The 23,427-nt window shown below is 33.8% G+C and overlaps 1 protein-coding gene across 20 annotated transcripts in view; it reads right to left on the reverse strand.

The window, feature by feature from the left end:
- Nucleotides 1-23,427, reverse strand: part of Rims2 (regulating synaptic membrane exocytosis 2) — a 483,148-nt gene that overhangs the window by 245,780 nt on the left and 213,941 nt on the right. For 10 of the 20 annotated variants that reach the window (XM_055626244.1, XM_055626246.1, XM_055626245.1 and 7 more), the window contains 3 exons: nucleotides 15,622-16,544; nucleotides 1,892-2,100; nucleotides 146-265 (listed from right to left, as the gene is read on the reverse strand). In XM_055626244.1, the coding sequence (XP_055482219.1) occupies nucleotides 146-265; nucleotides 1,892-2,100; nucleotides 15,622-16,544 (1,252 nt within the window). Of the gene's footprint in view, nucleotides 1-145; nucleotides 266-1,891; nucleotides 2,101-2,221; nucleotides 2,290-15,621; nucleotides 16,545-23,427 lie in introns of all 20 variants that reach the window. The other 10 variants (XM_055626269.1, XM_055626257.1, XM_055626254.1 and 7 more) reach the window with 1 other exon arrangement.

Here is a 23,427-nt window from a genome sequence, read left to right on the forward strand (position 1 = left end):
AGTTAACAAGAATGAATGACAAAATTTTAGAATTCTTGAAATGGAAATAAGATATCTCCTAAATTGGCATAGAGAGCTACATTTGTTTCATGGACAAATCAGTAAAGTAATATTGAGCCAAAATGCCATAAGGTTTATTACATACCTTTAAGCCCAACATTGCTCCTGAGTCTCGAGGTACACTCCCATCTTTTAAACGCTTATTTAATAAGATACGACCAATTAGGCGATCTCCATCTTTGGATGGCTGCCACGTCACAGGGTGCTAACATACATCAACAATAAGAAAATGAGAAATTACTCTGATGTCAAATCACCATGATTGAACAGTATCTCTAACTTTCAGAATTATAAAGTATTATGATTACACAAACCAGTTTACATTCTAAATTACTGACTTAAGAGCTTACTACATTAGTTTTATAACCCCAACTTTATGAATTCAAGGTTCTCTTTTAAATCCAATTATAGAAAATTGTCAGTTATCTACCACGATACTAAAGAATAACTCTGAAATATTCATTAAAATATATGCTAGCTCAACTTCCTGAAGATTAATTAAAATCTCACAGGCAGAAAAGATACAGTAAAAATCTACTTAGGTTGACCTCACTAAAAAAATGACCAATTCTTCTTCAAACACTTTTGAAAAGTTTTGAAATATTCTTACCCTAGTAAAAGTTAAAAGGGGAAACAGTAAAACATGAAATCTAAACTCATAATGAATATTAAAATTCTCAAAGCTACATAAATCCCCACTACCTTCCCAACTGAACCTGTATGGGGAGAAACAGGATTTGTTCAAAGATTAACAGATTATGTTTTCTACTTCATGAAAGTTCACTGATTTTTTTTAATTTTGGTAGAAGCTCAACCTGCCATTGAGTTCACTATGCAGCCTAGATTGCTCTTGATATCCCTATGTAGCCTATGCTAGTCTCTAAACCTGTGATGATTTTCCTTCCTCTCGGCACTAACACGAAGGTTATAGGCCACCACACCTGGCAAAAACTTTACTGATTGCTCTAGACCTATCTACTCAGTACACTTATTTTAATAGATAATTCAAAGACAGTCATTGCTAAATAACAATAATATTATTAGCTAGTTTCTTTCTTGGGTTCAGAATTATGTCTTAATGAATGACAAACTATTTCATTATGAATAAGATGCTAAGCAACAATGTAAATGATTTGTGTAATCATAGTAACTCCACGGCTACCTAGAAATAACATGCATAACTCCATGCAAAATTCAGCAGGCAAAAGATAAATTCCAGGCAATCACATCTACATGGTAAGATTTAAAAAAAAAAATGCTATACTAAAAGCAAATAAAATAATAAATATCAAAGCCGATGGTAATGGATCTAATACTAATTAATACTACACTGAAATGCTACGACAATAAAACAAAAGAACAAAATGACAGTGAAAGGGAAAAAAGAAAAACAACTTTTTCTGTGCAAACAGACCCAATTATCTCCCTTTTACCTGGGATTCAAACTACTAATAATTTGATTTTCATCCCAAGGAAAATAGATATAAGTATTAAAATAAGCCAATCCAAAAATATTTATTTATTGTTTTTTACAACATTGCAAAGTTCTCTCATTCAACTGTACACAAAATATTCCCTTGTTCCTAAGTTTTATTTTAATTTACTTAGTTTTGGTATGCTGTCAATCAAGTAAAACAGCAAAGAAAGCAAAAGGCTTTTTGGCTTAGTTGTTGAGTTGTTTTGTTTTTCTTTTCTGCACCTTAAGAAAATGCTACATTGACCCTTGAAACGCCCTGTCCTTTTTTTTATGTCCTGTTTTAATGAGTGACAGAGAGCAAACAAAGGAAGACCAAATGAGCAGGTTAAAAGGCAGGCTCCACAGTCGCAGTACCTTATCACTATGGCTATGCTCCTCGTTAAGAGTTGTGCTACTACAGGTATCTACCCCAGAGTCCTTAATCTGAGGCTCAGACCATTCCACATCCTCTTCCAAAGAGTGGCCACCAAAGTACATCATTTTCTTTTGTCTTTCAGACCTGGGGTTAGAATCCGACAAAACTCCCTGCTCACTAGTTTTTCTTTTTCCCTTTTGACTGTCCCCTACAAGTGTGAGATAAAACAAAACAAAAAGACACAAAAAAGAAAACATGCAAAGGTGTAAATAAAAAAGGGAAAGTGAAATGATGACAGAAATTAAAGAGTAAGGCTCCACATGTCTCACCAAAGACATAGGGGAGGCCTCACTGCTATGCCAAGACGCATGGTCCAACCAGCTGTAGTCCATGTCTCCTGTGACAGCGGGCAGACAGGAGTGCAACAAAGGAGACAATGGAAAGCACAGATAGAGAAATTATACACATTTTAAACTGTGGGGCACTGTCTGCTTTTAAGAACTCTATCTGTAGTACTCATTCAATACCAGGAAAATGCTATGAATCCAAATAGATTTTATAAAATGCAAAATATAAGGCTTTTGTTGTCTAGACAGACCTACATTGCAAAAGCCCTGCAAAAGTTTTTAAAAATAGAATATTTTTGCTAATGATAAGTAAAAGTAGAAGCAAAAATAGTTGCATAAATTGATTAAGACAAAGACTGATCAGAGATGTCTGGTTTTGAGTCAATTTATTTTTCCATGCTGGTATAAAGCCATGAGTTTTTTTCTCAAAAGACTGGTGAAAGTTTGAAAATTAAACAGTGGCTCAGCAATAACTATTATTTTAAATCCAAATAATTAAACATTGTGCCTGGAATGAAATATGACAATATTTATAATGATAACTTCTCAAAATTTTAAGTGGTTAAAATGATATACAACAAATTTTCTGTGAAAATTATAAAAAGTTTCATTCTATTTCTATCAGTAGGAAGGAAAAGTGAAATAATAAAATTTACTTATATAACATGAATCACTTATTATATTAAAACAACTCATCTTTTTAAGAAATTACATTGCTACAGTTTTGGTAGACAACTTACATTATGGCAATTTGTTAAAATCTATTTCCAAAACTTACTGTGTTATTTACTTTTTTTTCAAAATGGACTTTTTTCAGTCTACATACATATATAAACATATTTAAGCAATATTAATATTCTCATTCATTTAAAAATATTTACTAAATACGTTCTATCTTGTGTGAAGCCCTAGTATAAGAAATAACATAGAAACATGTCTACAACAGTGTGAGGAGACACAACAAACTAGCGTGTCAGAGAAGAGAACAAGACACAATGAGAAAAATGTGAGTTACAATTTAGATGAGAGTCCCCAAACATTCCAAAGTAAGGACTTCTAAGGTGAGACTGGAAAGACATAATTTCGTGGGGAGGCAAGTACAGGGATAAACGGAAAAGAAAAGGAGGGGCCCTGCAGGAAGAAGCACCAACCCACACATTACAAGTGACCAAGCTGAGCAGCAGCAGGCAGAGGCCATCAGCACACCTAACAAAAGACTGAAGGAGGACACCACGCCAGTGAGAACGGTGCTGCATCACAGAATAGGTTAGGTGGATCTTTTCATGCTGTATGAAACATTAGCATTTCCAAACAGTACGTGAAACCTGACAGAATCTGAATTACACTTTAAGAAGCTGAATCTAAATTCTATAGAGAGACTGGGTAAAAAGAAACCAAAAGTTAAGGTGTTTTCAATAGTCTGCAGGAAAAATACAGATGACTATAACCTACATAAAGGTGACTATAAAGGTTATAGTCACACTAGCTAACACAAGAAAAAAAGAGAATGGAGAAATTTTACTATAAGACTGAATAGTCAATGTTGTCTTTCAGGTTTCTGGCCAAAGCAACTGAATAAAGAAAAAGACAACTTTTGAGAAGACAAAACTATATAGAAAGAACATTTTTTGTTGTTGTTAGAGAAGACGTGGTAATACATTTTTAAAAATCTGAAATGTCATTGACTAAAAAAAATTCATATTTCATAATAGAAAAATGATTTTTAAAGTATCTTGGAATCTATTAAACAGTACTAGTACTCAAAGGTCTATAAGTGACTCAAATGGGACTATCAGCAATAAAGATGGTGAAAGTCCCTAAAACAGCAGCAGCAGAGTCTGAAAACATGTTAGAAATACATACACAGATACTCTAGATCCAGTGAATCAAAAGGATTAGTGGAGCCTAGTAACCTGTCCTGACAAGACTTCCAAGCAATTACATGTCTAATGTTTTGATATGGTAATGTGATGCTACAAATGTAGGCTACAAATGTGTGGGGCCACATCCATAGCTATGTGAGGACAACGACACATACAAACGTGTGGAACCACATCCATAGCTATGTGAGGACAACGACACATACAAACGTGTGGGACCACATTCATAGCTATGTGAGGAAAACGACACACATAGCCAAGAGACTGGAGACAATTATCTCTAAAAATTTGTTTGTGAAAACAAGTTAAACTGTGTTATCTAATACATACAAAATAAAATGTATAGAATTTTACCAGTAGTTGAGAAAGGTGCTTCTCAAACAACTTTATAACATAGATAAAAATTAGAATTCCACACACAGACAGATGGGGATGACCAGCCTGTTGTATGTTTATGCCTCTGCATGGGACTACTCAAGATCCTCACAATATTTATGCCATAAAACACTAGTTACTTTCTCAGAATATACTCTAGTTAAGCATCTATATGTTTCTCAGCTAAAAGAGATATGAAGCCTTATAAATCAAAAGTCATGAGTGATTTACATGAAGATTAGGGAATTCATTCAATTCACAATTTCTCTCCCATGATTTCAAACTACAGGAAGGCTAGAAATGTGGCCCTGTACTCTGGAAAGTACCTTTCCAGCACCTTAAGCTACCCAGAGCCAAAGCAAAACCATCTTAGTAATGAAAAAAGGGCGTGAAAGAACCACATCTGACATTGAAGAGCATTAGTTAAAGCAGTAAAACTTAGTATCATTTTGAAAATTAAATACAATATTGACCATAAAACATACAGAAAAACGGTCTTAAACTACTACATTGGCAGTATGTAGACATTAGCATGCTCTTTTTAATTAAATCTAACATGATTTCAAAGGGCAAGGCTAAGATGATAAAATATCCTTTTGATAACACTATGAAAGCATATTCATGGTTCTAGAACAATAACTATTATAAGGCATAAAATGACCAAGTAGAAAAATTTAACTGAAAATACATGACATTTCACAAAGCAGATGGATGGGTCCACTGCAGTGTAGGGAGGACAGAGCAGTGGCACAGTGTCTTTAATGCAAAACAAGAAAAATTACTCTGATAACCACTTATGAGTGAGTGTATACCACGTCTGTCTTTCTGTTTCTGGGCTACCTCACTCAGGATGATCTTTTCTAGTTCCCACCATTCACCTGCAAAATTCCTGATTTCCTTGTTTTTAATTGCTGAGTAGTGTTCCATTGTGTAAAGGTACCACAATTTCTGTATCCACTCCTCAGTTGAGGAATATCTGGGTTGTTTCCAGATTCTGGCTATTACAAATAGAGCTGCTATGAACATGGTTGAGCAAATGTCCTTGTTGTATACTTGAGCATATTTTGGATATAGGCTAAGGAGCTGTATCTTGAGGTAGTACTATTCCTATTTTTGGGAGAAAGTTCCTGATTGATCCTGATTGATTTCCAAAGTGGTTGTACAAGTTTAAATTCCCACCAGCAATGGAGGAAGGTCCCCCTTACTCCACACCCTCTCCAGCATGTGTTGTCACTGGAGTTTTTGATCTCAGCCATTCTGATGGGTGTGAGGTGAAATCTCAGGGTCATTTTGATTTGTATCCCTTGATTACCAAGGACAATGAACATTTCTTTAAGTGTTTCTCTGTCAGTTGATATTCCTCTATTGAGAATTCTCTGTTTAGCCCTGTATCCCATTTTTTAATTGGATTACTTGGTTTGTTGGTGTTTAACTTCTTAAGTTCTTTATATATTCTGGATATTAGCCCTCTGTCAGATATAGGGTTGGTGAAGATCCTTTCCTAATCCGTAGGCTGTTGTTTTGTTCTAACGATAGCGTCCTTTGCTTTACAGAAGCTTTTCGGTTTCATGAGGTCCCATTTAGTGATTGTTGAACTTAGAGCCTGTGCTGTTGGTTTTCTATTCAGGAAGTTGTCTCTTGTGCCAATGAATTCCAGGCTCTTCCCCACTTTTTCTTCTAACAGGTTTAGTGTGTCAGATTTAATGTAGAGGTCTTGGAGACACATATGGCATATACTCAATCATAAGTCAATATTAGACATATAACATAGGATAAACAAACTAAAATCTATACTCCTAAAGAAGCTAAATAACACAGAGGACCCTAGGGAAGTGCTCAATCCTCATTCAGAAAGGCAAACGCGATAGAAATTGGAAGCAGAAGACACAGAACAGGATAGCAGCCTATCACAGAGGGCCTCTGAAAGACTGCTGATCAAGATATTGAAGCAGAGGCTGAAACTCTTAGCCAAACCTTGGGCGGACTGCATGGAATTTTATGAAAGGGGGGAGAATGAAAACTTGAGGGGACAGGAGCTCCAAAAGGAGAGCCAAATAAAAACAAAACAAAACAAAACAAACAAACAAACAAACAAACAAACAAACAAAAAATACTACAGAGACTGATGCCCCAGCCAAGGTCCATGCATGGAGAGACCTAAAACCCCTGCTCAGATGTGGCCCATAGACTCAGTCTCCCAGTGGGGTCCCTTGTAAGGGGAGCAGGAGATATTTCTGACACAAACTCAGTGGCTGGCTCTCTGATCACCTACCCCTCGGGGGTGCAGCCTTGTCAGCCCACAAAGGAAGACAATGGAAGCAGTCCTGATGAGACCTGATAAGCTGGGGTCAAATAGAAGGGGAGGAGGGCCTCCCCTATCATTGGACTAGGGAAGGACATAGAGAAAAGAGGGAGAGAAGGTGAGATGGGGAGGAGACAAGAAGGGGCCATGCTGGGATACAAAGTGACTAAATTGTAATAAATAATAAAAAAAGAAAAGTTACTCATTCTGAAAACCAGAATAAACTAAAGAATCAGAAGCTGAACAAATCTTCAAAGACCTGAGAGTCAGTAACAAAAGATACTCAGACAGTTGTAATTATAGAATGTGCTGAAAAAGTACTAGAAGGTTAAAGCTAAAATTTCCCTGTGCTATAAAGATGTAAACCTACAGATTCAAAATGTTATGTATATCTTTAAACTAAAAGAACACAAAAATCCATACAAGTATGTAGCCTAACCAAACTAAACCGTAAGCTAAATACTATAACACACCAAACAATGTATAGAAGGGGGAAAAGAACTATACTGAATGATATGCTGAATGACAGCAAATGTTGCATCAGAACTCGGGAGGGGACAAGGGAGTAGACAGCAGTTTTCAACTGCAAAAATAAATTAATTAATATAAATAAATAAATAAATAAATAGATAGATAGATAAATAAATAAATAGAAATAAAGCAGCCTACATTTCAAATATGATCACAGCTTTCAAGAATGAACAACATTCTCAGACAAAAGAAGGCTAAGTGAGTTTGTCGCTAGCAGACCTTTTCTAAAAGAATAGCCAAAAGAAAAACAGCTAAGGACACAGAGAGATAAAGAGCCTGGGAATATTAAAAAGGAATGGGAAACATGGTAAATAAAAATATAAATAAATACAAAAGAATTTTGTTTTCTTGAGTTTTCTAAGTCATTTTAGATATTTGAATCGCAGAGTATTGTATTATCTGACTTTTGTATTACCTAATTGCCAAGTATTATAATACCTAATTTTTGGGTTTCAATACACATATAAAAAATTTAGGAAGGGGAGATAAATAAACATTAAGAGTGAAAGGTTTCTATATTTACCTCTAAGTGTTTAACTATTGTGTAAAATATATACATGAAATACATTACCTAAAACAATCAATAAAAAAACTATGAAAAATGATTTAAAAAAGCACAATGATATCTTTTAAAAATATTCAAATAACTTATGGATATGCAAGAAAAAGAAATAAGAAAAATATGTTTTATGTTTTCATAAAAGAAAGTGAAAACAAATCTAAATGAGGACTCAGAAATACCTAAAAAATATTCATAAATAAAATTTATCAAGTGAGAAATAGTTCATAACCATGTAAAGTTTGATTCAGGAACACAGAGTAGTTAGATATTTGAAAATTCATTGTATTTCATCATTTATACAACTCAAAGAAAGAAGTCAAATAATCCCATCAATTTCAGAGAATGATGAATACATGGAAACTTGATCTAAGTAAAATACAACATAAAGCCTAAAGCAAATGTACTTAGCAATGAAAGTTGACTGCTTTATAAATTCATAAATCATCAAAAAGAATGTCTTTATTTACACGGTTCCAAAGCTAAAATAATGAAAATATTTACAATAGCTAATGAAGTGACATGCAGACATCGCAGGATGCACCTAATAATAAACCGAAGCGGGGGCCACTGAGTGGGAAAAACTACCGGCATTCAGAGCTTGTTAAAGGCACTATGGCTAAATGAAAGGGTCACATAACATGAATTTCACACTCATCTGAAACACATAAGCCTTCTGGTGATGTGTGCCAGAAACAGTATTTTGAGAATTAATGCTAAAACTTTTCTGTAGTGTTAATACAGCACATAGGGGAATTCTCACATACACTCAGTATGATCTTCCTCTCTTTTTATGGGAGCTGTGATTTGCTCCTAAGGTGGCAGGGCATCACTGTATCATCAAGCTGCCTGTAGATACTTGCTTTGCTGACTTGCTAAGCAGCTGTGATGGGAAGACCATGTGGAAAGGACCTGTAAGCAGCCTTTAGGAACTGAAATGAACACCTAAGAACAGTGGCCACTGTGTCCTTAGAATAGAAGAAATGCTACCATTAAATGATGTCAAACATTTAATGAGAAGACTCTGGGGGACTAGAGAGATGGCTCAGCAGCTAAAAGCACTGTCTGCGCTTCTAGAGGATCTGGGTTTGCTTACCAGCACCCACATGGTTCTCAAAAGTATCTGTAACTCTGGTTCCAGAGAACCCAAGTCCTTTTCTGGTTTCTGCACCCACCACACATGCATGTGCTGCACAGGTATAATGCAGGCAAAATACCAACATATATAAAATGACACTTTCAAAAAATTTTCATGATAGGTATCTAGACTTGAGTTCACATGTACTTTTTAAAAACATGCTACAATGATTTCATAATGCTGTCTAGTAAATGAACAGCATACCTAGTTATATCTATGTAGCTTCATTTGAGTTCTGTTTATTCAAAAGTGAAAGTCCAGGATAACAGTACAACTGATATAACTACTTAGCATAAAATTATTTGCCAACAAAGTTAATACATATGGCAATAAGTCTTTGACTTCTAAAAGTATTTCTCTTATATAAGTCATTGGCAAGTAGCTACCTAGAAATTGAAAAAGTCTCATTTTCAAAACTTCCACAAATAATTTTGAGTCCACATGGTTTAGATTTCTTTACATGCTTCATTACCTCAATTATCATAAATTAATTCTTTCTTGAATTTATTAATATACTAACTTTTTAGTAGCCTCAGTTTTATAATTATATAGTCAATCTTCTAAAGACTATAAGAAATGTGAAATTATGTAAGAGGATAATTTTCAGAATTGATATTGAGGCCTAAATTGGGAGTAATATAAGTTAACACCTTTTGTATCTGACAGCTTAAAAACACTCGCTTCTTTCTGAAAGGAAAATATGCAATCTTTCTACCTTTATTAACAGTACTTTTAAAAATGAAAGTATATTTTGCTTAATTTTTTAAACCTAATAATTCAAAGAAGCATTTTCTAATTTATGGCTTAGGACACTACTATAAGCACGAATTATTGAATTTGCTAACCTAATCTCTTCAAAACTTTTCAACTAAGACAAAAAAAAAAAAAGGCCTTTAACAAACATGTAAAAATCAGTAGCACGAAGCACTGGAAAGAAAGCTAAAACATGCCACATTGAACATAAATGCTTCAAAAGAATGTCTTCATGTGGTTAGGAAAATGATTAATAATAGAACTATGGAATGAAGTTAAAATATGCCACATAATGATTAAAATAAATTTAATAAAGTATAATATAAATAATACATCAATTAATTAGTAACCAAACACCAGGCCTAACCCTGACTCTAGGTCTAGAAGAGAGTGACAGGAAAACCACAGCCCCAAGTCGGTCACAGAGATCCCACACAGGAGGTAGGTAATTGACACTGATCCACGCTATGAAACAACTCTCTATCTGAAGATTCTAATCATAAAGACAAACAACTGAGAATGAAAATATTTTTGATTGTGCCTACCATGATCACATATTGACATATGTCCTTGTCATTATTCATCATAAAACACTTTAACACTATGCGAGTACATATACATCATATGTTTCAAGATTTATAAGGTACAGGATGATGTAAACAGGTTGTATGCAAATATAGTCATTTCAAATTAAAAACTTAGGCATTTGCATATTACGGTGCCTGACTGCAGTGTCCTAGAACAATTCCTTGCAGATAACAAGGGATGCTTTTGTAATTTTACATGGTCAGACTATAGAACATACTTACACATATGCATACACACACAAAAACACATGACAAATGTGTTACAGAATTACTATCCTTCTCTGTGAATTTGTCTGGTATTTTTCTGCTTAGCTCCACTTTAGAAGAATCTTTTTAATATGTACTAGTTGTGACCATATCAATAAGGAGAAAGGGAAGGAAAGTAGAAAGAAGGCCAGGGAGGTGGGGAATAAGGGTATGAACTCTCTTCCATAAAGGACTGGCAGTGTCTGGTCATATTTATGGCTGTCATGGGTGGCCTGCAGTGTGACTGACACCCAGGAAGCAGGGGCTAGGGGTGCTGTGAAACAGACTGTGTAAGACAGTCTCATAAAATACAGTTGTCTAGAACCAACTACCAACGTGATGATTAAAGAAACAACAGTAACAAAGTAAAAAGTATGTTATAAACTTTATGAAAAACACCCAAACTTTGAGAATAACATTAAATAGGTAAAGTTAGAATCACTGTGGCATCAGCATTAAAGATTTACTTCAATCAGTTTATAATTGCCTAGATGAACACAAACAGGGCAGGTAATTAACTTAATCTGAAAAGTAAGTATATCACATGGAACTAAAATAATAGATAAGTATTCTACGACAAATGGTGCACAGAAAAATTAGAGTACGGAACCAATGACTCTGCTGAAGTTTATGTATCTAGGGATTTTAGTCTTAAGTTCTTGAGGTGAGAAAGAATGCTATTTACCTCTACATTCTCCACTGGATCCAATCCAACACCTTCTAAATAATAGGCACGGAAAAAGTTCTTGGCAGAAAAATGAAAAATAGATGCTTTACATTTATTGAGGCATTGAATTATAGCTCAAATTACACCTCGCCAATTAAACACTATATGCTTCCTAAACAGCAATGAGGAGTTTTAACACAGGGCAGATTGTAGAAGAGGTGACAGCAACACAATCCACATAACCACAATTACATATTCATCCAAAATGCTGGAGAATTATCCTGTAGAATTCTTGACTTCTATAGAACATTAAATAAGTACTCTAAAAATGATCAGAATACCTGTTCCTTGTTAATTATCATGTGTTCATATAGTTTCATTTGATTTCTTCAGTAACCAAATCACAAAAATATATGCTACTATTCTTATTCACAGATTCAAAGATAAGGACACAGTCCTAAGTACTTTAGATTCACTTCACATATATGATTGTCTGTGGGCACATATTTATGTGCCCACATGTGTGCCTCGTGCCAGCAGAGGCCAGCAGAGGCCAGATGTACAAGAACTGGATTTACAAATAATGGCCACCACATGGGTGATAGAAATTGACTCAGAGCCTCTGCAGGAACTGCTGAGCCATCTCTCCAGCCCCAACCTAGAATGTTTTACAAGGCAGAAGAAAGCTGCATACTCAGTGAAGAACACACTCAGGACTGAATCTCTTAGACTGAAAAGGAGATGTTCTTCCTATTAAATCTCCTTTTCACTTTTAAACAAATAATAAACAACCACTCGCAAGTTATAATTATTAGCATCACTTACTTAATAAAATATGATAAGCAAAATGACAACGATTCTAAATGAGTGAAATTCTATATATTCACAATAGTGAAATGTAACCTAAGTATCAAATTCATGTCAAAAGCATCAATGTACTAGTAATGTTTTTTTTAAAAAAAAAAAAAAGACTAGCCAAAAGGAAAGCAAATTATATGAAAAAAAATCAAAGCTTGTTTTAAACTAAATGATGAACCTTTATTATTAAGACAGCAAGAAATATCTTCTATGTAGTAGACACTCACATAAGGATGGAGAAGAAGTTTTCTGCAATGATATAGTTTATGCTACATATCTATTATTAGATAAAAAAAAATTAAATTAGACTACTTGGGTCAAATTTACCTGCAAAGATCTGAGATTGATGTATTAGAAACTGAGAAGGATCAGAAAAGCAAAGACAGTGGCAAAACCATGATGTAAAACAAAATCTTTGGAGTTATCTAGCCTATGGTGACAAACAAAAGGTTGATTATCTTTCAAAATCTTACTGCTCCTCATTAGAATGACATTTCAACAAAAATATCAAAGGAAAAAAAAAGTATGTTCAGAGGCTGCTAATAAAATTAGAGGGGGAATGCCATGCATTAAAGACCTAAGGTGGCTATGAATTATAATTATGTTTAGAATAAGATTATGTTTATAAATTGCTTACTTCTACATTTGATACCTTTCACAAATAAATCTGTCTCCATAATGATGCAAAGTCAAGACAGGATACAAGCATATTCTCTGAAACCTCTGGTCTCAACTGCTACCCTTCTTCTTACTACTGTATATTAGCAAAAAAACCTGAACACAATAAAACAATTCTTAGATAGACAAAAAGAAGGACCCTACACAGAAGTGGGCACTAGGAGTTCAAGTTAGCGTAGAGCATAGATGTGAATGATATGTATTTTCTTCTGTATAATATGTTGTACTGTGCATAACAGTATTACCTGTGAGTTTAACAAATGTAGTTATTTTATGAGAGTTTTTAATGTCATTACTTTAGAAACTTTGAACAAAAGACCACTACAAGCCCACCACATAGAAAATTTTCAGACATTACAATGATATACCTCTGTGTTTTGTAAAGATATACTCTTGTTCAGTAAATTATGGCATTATTTTAGCAAAGAATAAGTAAATTATATAACTCTTGTAATAGAAAACAAACCACCTAAAATTACTATTAGATTTTGGTTGATTTGTATCATAATATATAACTTACCCAAAAGGGAAAAATACCATCATTAAATATAATTAAAGACTATTTCTTTAAAAAATTAATTTCTTCATGTTCCTTAATAAACTGATTGAGACCTACAGTTCTCTTTTAGAAGTTACATTTCTATAATATCAGTTTTCTCAGTTCACAAATAGAATAATTATGAAATAAGGCTGTAACTTAGTTTTTCAATTGCACATGCATTTCCCTGATCCATTTGTTTAAATTTTATGTCCTCTTTTGTACAGAAGTGACTTTAGACAGTATTATTCATGCCTTTTAAAATATACTATATTGGGCTGGAGTGATAGCTCAAAGGTTAAGAATACTCACTGTTCTTCTAAAGGTCCTGAGTTCAAGTCCCAACAACTACATGGTGGCTCATAACCATCTATAGTAAGATCTGGTGTGCAGGCAGAATGTTGTATAAATAATAAATAAATCTTCAAAAAATGTACTTAAAATATATATACTATACTAAATTCCACTGATAACTGTCACTTTTTCTGTCAAGCCACACACTCCCAATTATTCATATTTTGTTAGCATTTGGTCAAGTGAATTTTTTTTACAACTCTTAATTACTGTTTGTATTAAGCTGTTAACTTTATTAAATAAGGTATTTTAAGAATCCAATTGAGACTGTAGCTATTACTAACATTATGTTTGGTACATTTCATTATAGTATTTAGCCTTCTTAAATAGGAATATAGAATGACCTCTATTCATATTTTCCTTATTTATGACAAAAAGTTTATCATTTTTCCTACAAGTAACATCATGTCTTCATAATTATTTTTTTTTAAAACATTTTTCTGGGTTTAGTTTAGAAACTACTTTTGATTTTTATTTTCTAACTAGCTATCTCTGCTACCATATAAATCACTATATTGGTTTTAATCTTCACAACTTCCTGGTCCTCTACTTATTAGTGTTGATTATTTTAAAAAGAAAAGGACTACCAACTATTATTATAAAACTGACAAAAAGAAGTTGAAATGAAAAATTCATGTTATATACTCACCAATCTGATATACTTTATCATACACCAAAATAAATTTCAGAAAAAATAAACCAAAAAGTTAATGGTTAAAAATAATTTGAAGGAGAAAACATACAGCTAATACTTAATTGATTTGGAGATGAATAAAGTGTGTCTATGCATGGGCATAATGAGAAAAAAAATCAACAAAGGAAACTGTAGCTGTGCTAAGCTTGCTGTCCTCAAATGATGAAAGAAACCTAACAGACAAGCATCCAAATAGGAAACAAATTAACCAAATAACAGCTAATGAGAGAAAATTCTAATATATAAAACAACACTTATAGAAAACTAGTAACAATCCAGAAGGAAGTCACCAGAAGGAATAAAGGGATGAACAAATGACTCATAGAAGATACTGAATGTTAAACATTCATATCACAATAAAATTCAGATGAGATATAGTATTTTTATGGCCTGTTTAGTAGACAAAAAAAAAAAAAAAAGGTGCTTTGAAATAAAAAGTTCAAGCATATGACAACAGCAGAAAAAATGTTAAGAACCTTTTTAGAAAGCAATTCTAAAATATTAAAGTTTTAAAACTCCAAAATCTAAACACACACACATATACACAATCAGATAAGTAGGCAAAAAATTATTAAGTAAGCATTTAGAAGAAATTTCTACACTTCAAACAAGTTAATATTTACCTCGTGATATTCTTATGATAGAACAACAGTGCAGCCACTGAAATTTCTAAAGAATACTAAATGAATTGAAAATAGGCTTATAATTACAGCATTTGAAAAAAGGATACAAAGTTATTTTACAATGTATACTAAATTCATAAATCTGAAACGTCTACATTCAGAGAAAAGGGTTGAATCCTAAGTTTAACAGCAATTTGGTTTGTTTTTGTTTTAAGAAAGGTGGTATTTTATGCTTTAAAATACCTGAACAATGTTTCAAATGTTGTATTGTAAACCCATTGCTACTTTTATAAAGAAATGCAAAAAAATGTTATATTTAAAACTGGAACTATTAGGTATGTGTAAATATACGGTGCCATCTAATGATGCAAGGAAACCTAAGGAACAAAGCAAGAAAGCATTTTTAAAACAAGGCTTTTTACCCACAGGTAACAAGAGGCACTCCGTTTTTATAATTTAGGGTCTTTCTCACATGGCCAAACACCTTTAAAATACGTGAACCACAAGGAGAAGTAGCTACTGAATGTTGACCGAGAAGTCCACAGCCAGAAAGCCCGTGCGTGGCGGACGGCTGTGAAGTGTGTGCCTGGAGAGCTTACCTTTCTCACTCACACTCTCGCTTTCAATCTCAACGTCATCACAGCTTGTGTATTCGGGGGTGGACGCCAGCTCCTCCTCTGAGCTGCTCAGTGAAACCTGGCGCATTTTACCTCCTTTCTTTGATTTATGAGGCCTTGGTGGAGGCGGCCTCACTGACTCTGACTGGTCCGAGCTCAAAGAATCATTCCTTAACATTGTCTCCATTTTCTCTCGTTTGGCTTTCCTCGCAGCAGAGCTGGGGTCTAAGTGGTGCTGCTTCCGTAGAGAGTCGGCCCGCCGCATGTCTCTATCCACGGGGATGGGGCTCCTCCGGGGGGTGGGAGGACTATGATTTGTGGTCCTTTCAGAATATGAACTTGGTCCCTGAGCCTCTCGAGTTCTTTCCATGGAGTAAGAGCGTTGGTTTTCCATCGCAGCTCTACGTTCAGATATAGATCTCTGCCTTGACGGTCTGTCCATCCGCAGCAGAGAAATCCTGGAATCTTCTAGTTCAGCATTTGCTAAAGAAACATCGCTGTGCCTTCTCTCGTGTCGCGCTCGGGACACTTCTGCGTGGATCCGCATTTGTTCCTCATAGGGTTGTGGCTTTACCGGATACCGGGCCAAGTTTGGGTCACTTCTGTAGCGTGCCTGGTACTCCTCCTCTCTCCTTTGCCTCTCATACTCATCTCTGCTCTCCACATCCTCGTCATCTGCAACATACTCTTTGGAATGTCGATGGCCTCTCCTGTTAGAATCCCTGTAACTTAAATGGTCAGGCTCTTCATAAAACTGAGGTTCACGTTGAGGTCGTCTATCAGCATAGTCTGATGGAGATCGAGGCATTGTGCTATCTGAAGGAACATACTGTGAATATTCCTCTCTGTCTTCACTTTGGTCGTATCTTCGATTTTGATCCCTGGACACTGATGGACTTCTTTTTCTAGAACCAAAGAATAACACTATGAGAAGACATTTAAAATTTTTTAGACTTTACTGATTCACTGCCAGGTAGATGCATAAATTCATGTAGATTTTTTTGGTCTTTCCTCCTGTGAAAGAGATAGCTTATACTATATAATTATAATATAGTACAAATAGCTTATACTATATAAAAATACTATAATATTATAATATTAACCTATACAACACCATGGGTGTCTGTGTGTCTGTGTGTGCACACATGTGTCATGCAAGCACGTTGTATACCATTAAATTTACTTTTGGCATTATTTTTATACAAATGATTAAAAAGAAAAAAACTCCATTACAGTAAGAGTGTACCATGAAAATTACAGCGTAGTTACTGAATCTGAATTTTTTAGTTGTGGTTATGCACCTAATCTCAGCAAGTCTGTATTTTCAAATAAGAGATATAGATTACACACCCTGACTCAGATTATTTTAATAAAGATATACTGGGTAAGTACTAATGTTGCACACTGAATTATAGATGAGAAGCAAATAAATGAGTGAAAAACTATTGCCCCTGATCTTAAGAACCTGAATGCTCCTAAGATCCTCTTCCAGTTTCTCAGGAACCAGGGACTAAAATCTTATAACAGTGATACCAAAGCCTCATCACATTAATTTGCTTAAATAAAGCTTAAAGTATTAAGGATTTCCAGTAGAATAATTAGAATCATGCAGTACAGAAGTATTGAGAAAGATAATTTATTCTTACCTCAAGGTAAAAACATGAACGTTTTGAAAATAAGTATAAAGTAAATACAGTGAGTCTTAACAGAGGAATCTAACTATAAGCAACAAATTAAAAAAAAAAAAAAAAAAAAAAAGACCTCCAATTACAGAATTCAGTTCCAAAGGAAAGATCATTAATATAGAGTCCTGGCTAAAACTGTTTTTTGTTTTTTTTTAAATAATCATTCTACAGGAAACTTAAATTCAATACTGAAGCAATCATTTGTTGTAAAGATTATGAAATATGACTGAAGCATGTGAACCAGAGTACACACGATAATTTCTACTGGACTAGGTAAAAATGGGATAGTGATTGAAAACTCAAATTGGGAGGGTTACTACACTAACGTATATTAAAACTCCATCAGAGCCAGGTGAGACCCTTGAAGATAAATGAGCTACTATCTACTATGTTAATCTAACATAGTAAAAATATTGTGACAAGAAGTCCCCTACGAAGTACATAATGAATTAGCTCATATATACTATCTTTTAAATTTTAAAATTTATATGTTCTTAAATCCTACTGTATTTTCAGGAACTAAGAAAATTCCATTAAAATTCAAGTATGTCTAATGTGTATATTGATACCAGCCTGTATAATGTTTTATAAAATAAGCTTTAGTATTTGTTATTCTCAGGGAAAAATGATAACCAAAATAAACAATAATATATCAATTTCTCTAAGAGAATAATAAAGCATTTAACAACATTCAACCCTGAAGTCATAATTCAAAGCAATTTATCTAGAAGGTTCTAGGATAATGATTCAAAGATTCTGGGTAATTAAAAGACACAAGCCAAAAATACACATTTTTCTAATAAAATATATATGATACTATATAGTACCTTAAATTTTTCTCTTATGCATTCTGTATATTCCTATTTCCTGATATATCAGCATGTACTTATATTCCAATGTACATATATACATATATATATATACATACACACACACATACACACACACACACACACACACACACACATATATATATATATATATGCCTACTTCTCACTATTAAACCAAATTGGCCAGAATTCTTTTTTTTCTTTGACCATAATAGGATTCTTAATAGGATTCATTAATACAAAGTCACTTTTGAAATATCCTAAATCCTAACTTAACAAGTAGCTTTTCTGTCACTGCTTAGGAGATCTTTTTTCTAAATATTCTGCTTGTATAAAGCACCAAAGTGGTTTACTATAAATGCTTATCTGACTATGCATAATGATTGGAGTAGGAAAACCTACAAACTAACTACTTAAAACTTCATTTCTGCAAAATGATGATTAATGAGAAAATGGCAAAAACATAACTTTTTTCAAATTTGTTATACTTCTAATATTTCAGATGCAGTTTCTGTTTATATATTGCTTATTATTCTTCCTGCTTTTATTGTTATTTCCAATGGCCATCTTAAATAGTTTGTGTTAATGATAGCGCCAATGACACTGAACATATTTACCAATCATCCATCAAATCTCTTAAAATACAGCAACAGAATTTGAAAACTTCTGTAAGGACAAGGACAGAACACATGAAAAGATAAGCCTTAATATTTGTGTGTTTTTAACTATTACCTAATAATATATGAGACTTTAAGAATTCCAATGATGCTGAAAGTCACTCTATAAATTTGAATTTTTATATTACAACTAGCATTAGCTATTTATTCCAACTAAAATTCCTTATTGGTAAAGATCATTTTAAAAACAACTATTTTACAAATAAAATATACTGAACATTATATTTGCTGAACATTAAAATAAACCAGAAAAACACCATCTTTTTATATTTAATAACTGTCATTTTAAAAATGTAAGACTATATAGATGACATTCAAAGATTCAAAAATCTGCATATCTCCATATTTTTTAATGCTTTGTAAAACATGGATATTGCAACACTGAATGAAAAGAATACTTCATGAAGTTATATAATGCTGACTATATAGTTTAGATATAATTTCCCAAAGTCAAAATTCAAAGTTTTTAAACTATAATACATCGAAAATTTAACCAAAGCATATGATCATATGGAACATGCAATAGATACATACCATGCCTATAGTTCCCTTTTAAAAAGCTTAACCAAGCAATTTATACTTATAAAAAGCATGAAAATTTTACAAATAACAATATTTAGTGTTTTTATTTTTACCTTTGTTCAAGCAACGGACATCTGTCGAGCATGAAGCATCACGCTGATGAAAATACATCAACATTATGCCAGGCAGTGCTTTCTCTTAATCCTTCTAACCCTAGCAAAATCATAGGAGCCATCCTTAATCAGATGATCTGAAAGACTGTCTTTGCCTGCAATCATTTGATTACAAAACTCAACTGCTGGAAGTTACACATAAAAGAGCACTCATTCAAGGAGGAAGCCATCCAATATGATAATGATGGGCCTGTTAAGGAAAGTTTATTTTTAATACTGTTACTATGTGGCTGTATATAGCTCCAGGTCAAGTAAGAATGTACTCGAAGGAGGATTATAGTACTTAGCTGATTAGGGCCTCACAATACTGAACCAAACACAATCCGGATCCAAAGCATTTCTGCACACTAAACTTAAAACTGTCAGCTTTATAAACCACTTTCCCCTACATAACCATACTTTCCCCTACACTTTTTAAAATGACAGAATTCAATATTATTATAATTGATTAATAAGTCTGCTTTTCAGCTTTTGTCATTCCATGACTTCTCCAGATTTAAGTAAGTTTAAAAAAAAAAAAAAACCAAAATGACAGTTTCCTCCCACAAAATTTTGTTCCATGAACTAAGAATTTGGTTAAACACTGAGTATAAATCCAATTTTTGTTCATTTAATTTATATTTTAAACATCTCCATCTCATTGCCTAAAATCTGATACCCCCAAAAAATAAAGACAAAGTCAATAGTTTCCTTACAATCAAAACCCAATTATCTAGGGGCTGGAGAGGTGGCTCAGAGGTTAAGAACACTGGCTGTTCTTCCAGAGGTCCTGAGTTCAATTCCCAGCAGCCACATGGTGGCTCACAACCATCTATAATGAAATCTGGTGCCCTCTTCTGGCATGCAGGTGTACATGCAAATACAACATGGTATACACAATAAATACTAAATCTTAAAACAAAACATTCTCTGCTTAAAAAAAAAAAAAAAGATTACCTAAAAGTTAACATTTATACTTTTGAAAACCTGTATCTAAATCATTTCAAATAACATTAAAAGAATATATATTTATATTATAGCCCTAGATGTCCTAGAATTAACTACATGGACCAAGCTAGAACTTGCAGAGAGACCCACCTGCCTTTGCCTCCGTAGTGCACAAATTAGGTATGAGCCACCACACCCAGCAATACAGTCATTTTTTAAAAACCTATGAGATTTATAGACTCTCACAAAAGAAACAAATAAAAATTCAATAATTACTTTCCAAAAAGATATTAAATAATGATAAAATACAACCAGATGAAGTCCACAGTTCAGATAAAATCAAGTAACCAATACTGGCAAAGTACATTATGCTTCTTCCAAATTTCAAAGCCTCGAAAAATTCACAGTCATTCCAATGGACTGATTAATATCAAAGCTTCCTCTTAGTCACTATTCCTCCCCCTACCCTTATTCTTCTTTCTTTAGGCAGAAGTCAGTTACGTTTTCACTATGTAGCCCAGTTTGGTGTTACCCTCTCCTTCAGACTTCACCACACTAATCACGAGCCCTGACTTAGAAACATTCTTTCAGTTTTACCCAGTTGTCCTGTCTCAAGAATGTGGAGCCTGTCCACCCTAGGAAACACTTGAAGCCTTCTGACGTGCAGGTGTTGTCAGTACCAATGCCTAAAACGAGCTAGTTTAATCACCTATCAACATCTAGTTAGGATATTCAAATATTATGACATTTAAGATTATTTAATGCTTATTCTGTTTTTACATGCTAATGTATGAATTTTACTAGTAAGAATTATCATTTTTGTCAAGTTATCCCAGTGCCAGATTAACAAAAGCTACTCAATATTTATGAAATTAAATATAGGAATGTGTCACTCTGTGTTGAAACTAAGTATATTACATAATTAATAGCTTATCGAAAATGTAATTTTCACAATTTTCTTATTTATGTCTTACTCTAAAAAATACACTCATAACTTTCTAGAATACTACTCTGAAGTAGCAAAAGGCGTCACAATTGTACTTTCATGAGTAGGTCTTGATCCCACCAATCCCTTAGCTCACAGCTAATGAAAATATGTTGAACTAATTTATTGCCTTTAAGAGTAATTAGAGAATTTATCTCTTCGAGGTATGTGGAGGAGACTATCACTTCAAACAAGAGAGGATGAATTAAAGACAGGCTATTTATTGAAAATATAAGCATCTTCAAAATCAAAAGCTATACTTCTATTAGTCACCGAAAAACTCAGAAAAGTAGCAGTACAAATGAAGCCGTTGCTAGAGGATTTTCCCTAACAAACAATTCACTGTAAACCTTAGAGAATTGTTTGGAACACTACTAGCTCAAACAAAAAACAAATAAATTATATTTTATTTCAATGTGGGGAGTTGAGTACAGAGGCCCACACCTGAAAAACTGAAACAGGAGAGTAACAACTTTGTAAAACTAACTAATTACAAAATAAATTTAGGAAGCTTTGATACAGCAATTGTTGGGGTAAAGAGTACTTCTTACATAACTCCTGAATGTTTACTTGCCAATAGAGATAGAGATAGAACCCTGACACATATATCTGGACATAAAGCGGAAAACAGACACCAATTATTTCTACATGATGCACATTCCCATCTGACTTAATGAAGACAACTTTAAAAGAATTAGCTTTCAACTAACAGCATGTTCCTTCTCACAGAGAAAACTGCACACACCTGTGTGTTCCTTCTTGGCTATCTCTATCAATCGCTCATTGCTTTCAATTATGATTAGTCAGCCCCACTGCTCACTTATAAAAAGTATTCTCTTGAAGACAGATACTTTTTTCCTTAATACTTTAAGATCAGAATAATTGTACAAATTGGACTCTTGCAGATTTTCTTCACACAGATAAAAGTCATCTTTTACAGAGGAATATTAATCCAGCAACACGGTTGCTCTGGTCAGGGATCACATCCTAGTACACACCTTTAATCCTCAACACTGAAATCTAACTGAGGGGCAGACAAACTGACAAATCTAAGAAAGATCTGACAGAATGAGTCAGAGATAGGACATCCCCACCTCGCAGGAAAGAGGAGCTACTTAAGAACAATGCAGCGAGAGAGTAGAGAGTTCGTGGAGACAATTCAGTTTGGGAATACAGTAGAGTACACTACAGTATGGTGAATACAACTGAGTTGGTGCAGGTCAGTTCCTGGAGTTCAGAGGCAGTTTTTCCAAATAGAACAATTTAGTGAGTAGTGGAGAGAGGCCAGTTTGAATCAGTCAGCTTGGAGAGGGGTTTCAAACCAGAACAGCTGCGTTGACTTGACCCTGAGCCAGCCACAGTCAAGAAAGAACTAGAAAGGGTGAATTTATTCAGCAGTTAAGTCTCAGAAGCTGAAAACATTGTAGGCCTAGCCTAGCAAATGGAGACTGCAAGTTTAAGCCTTCAAGATCCAAATACAGGCTAGAAGCTTCCAGGCCTAGACCTATAGATAGTTTAGATAGAAACCCTGTGGGCTCAGCCCAGGTCTTGTATTTGGAAAGCTTGGGTATGGCTCTTATCTCATGCCCTTATCTAAGAAAATAAAAACAATATTTATAATCTTGGAATACCATCATTTTCTCTCCAGCACCATTTTTGAAAAGATAGCACAAAATCTATATATTTACATCATATAAACATTAAAACAGAGATGGAAATTTACAGGGATGGTTCTAAAAACATGAAAAAACATTTTGTCCCCAAGATCAAACCTCCATAGAATATCTCTTTCTAACAATTTTGCTTTAAAAATAAGTAAGTTTCTCCTCAATAAAATATGCTTAGCCTGTTGCCAGCTATTTCCTCATATTTCTCTAAAAATTCCTTCTGCCAGAGACATATTAAAGCCAAAGTAAGAAAAAAGAAAAGAAAAGAAAGAAAGAAAGAAAGAAAGAAAGAAAGAAAGAAAGAAAGAAAGAAAGAAAGAAA

Source organism: Psammomys obesus, unplaced genomic scaffold (assembly GCF_907164565.1).
Source record: "Psammomys obesus unplaced genomic scaffold, mPsaObe1.curated_primary_1811, whole genome shotgun sequence".
Taxonomy (NCBI): domain Eukaryota; kingdom Metazoa; phylum Chordata; class Mammalia; order Rodentia; family Muridae; genus Psammomys; species Psammomys obesus.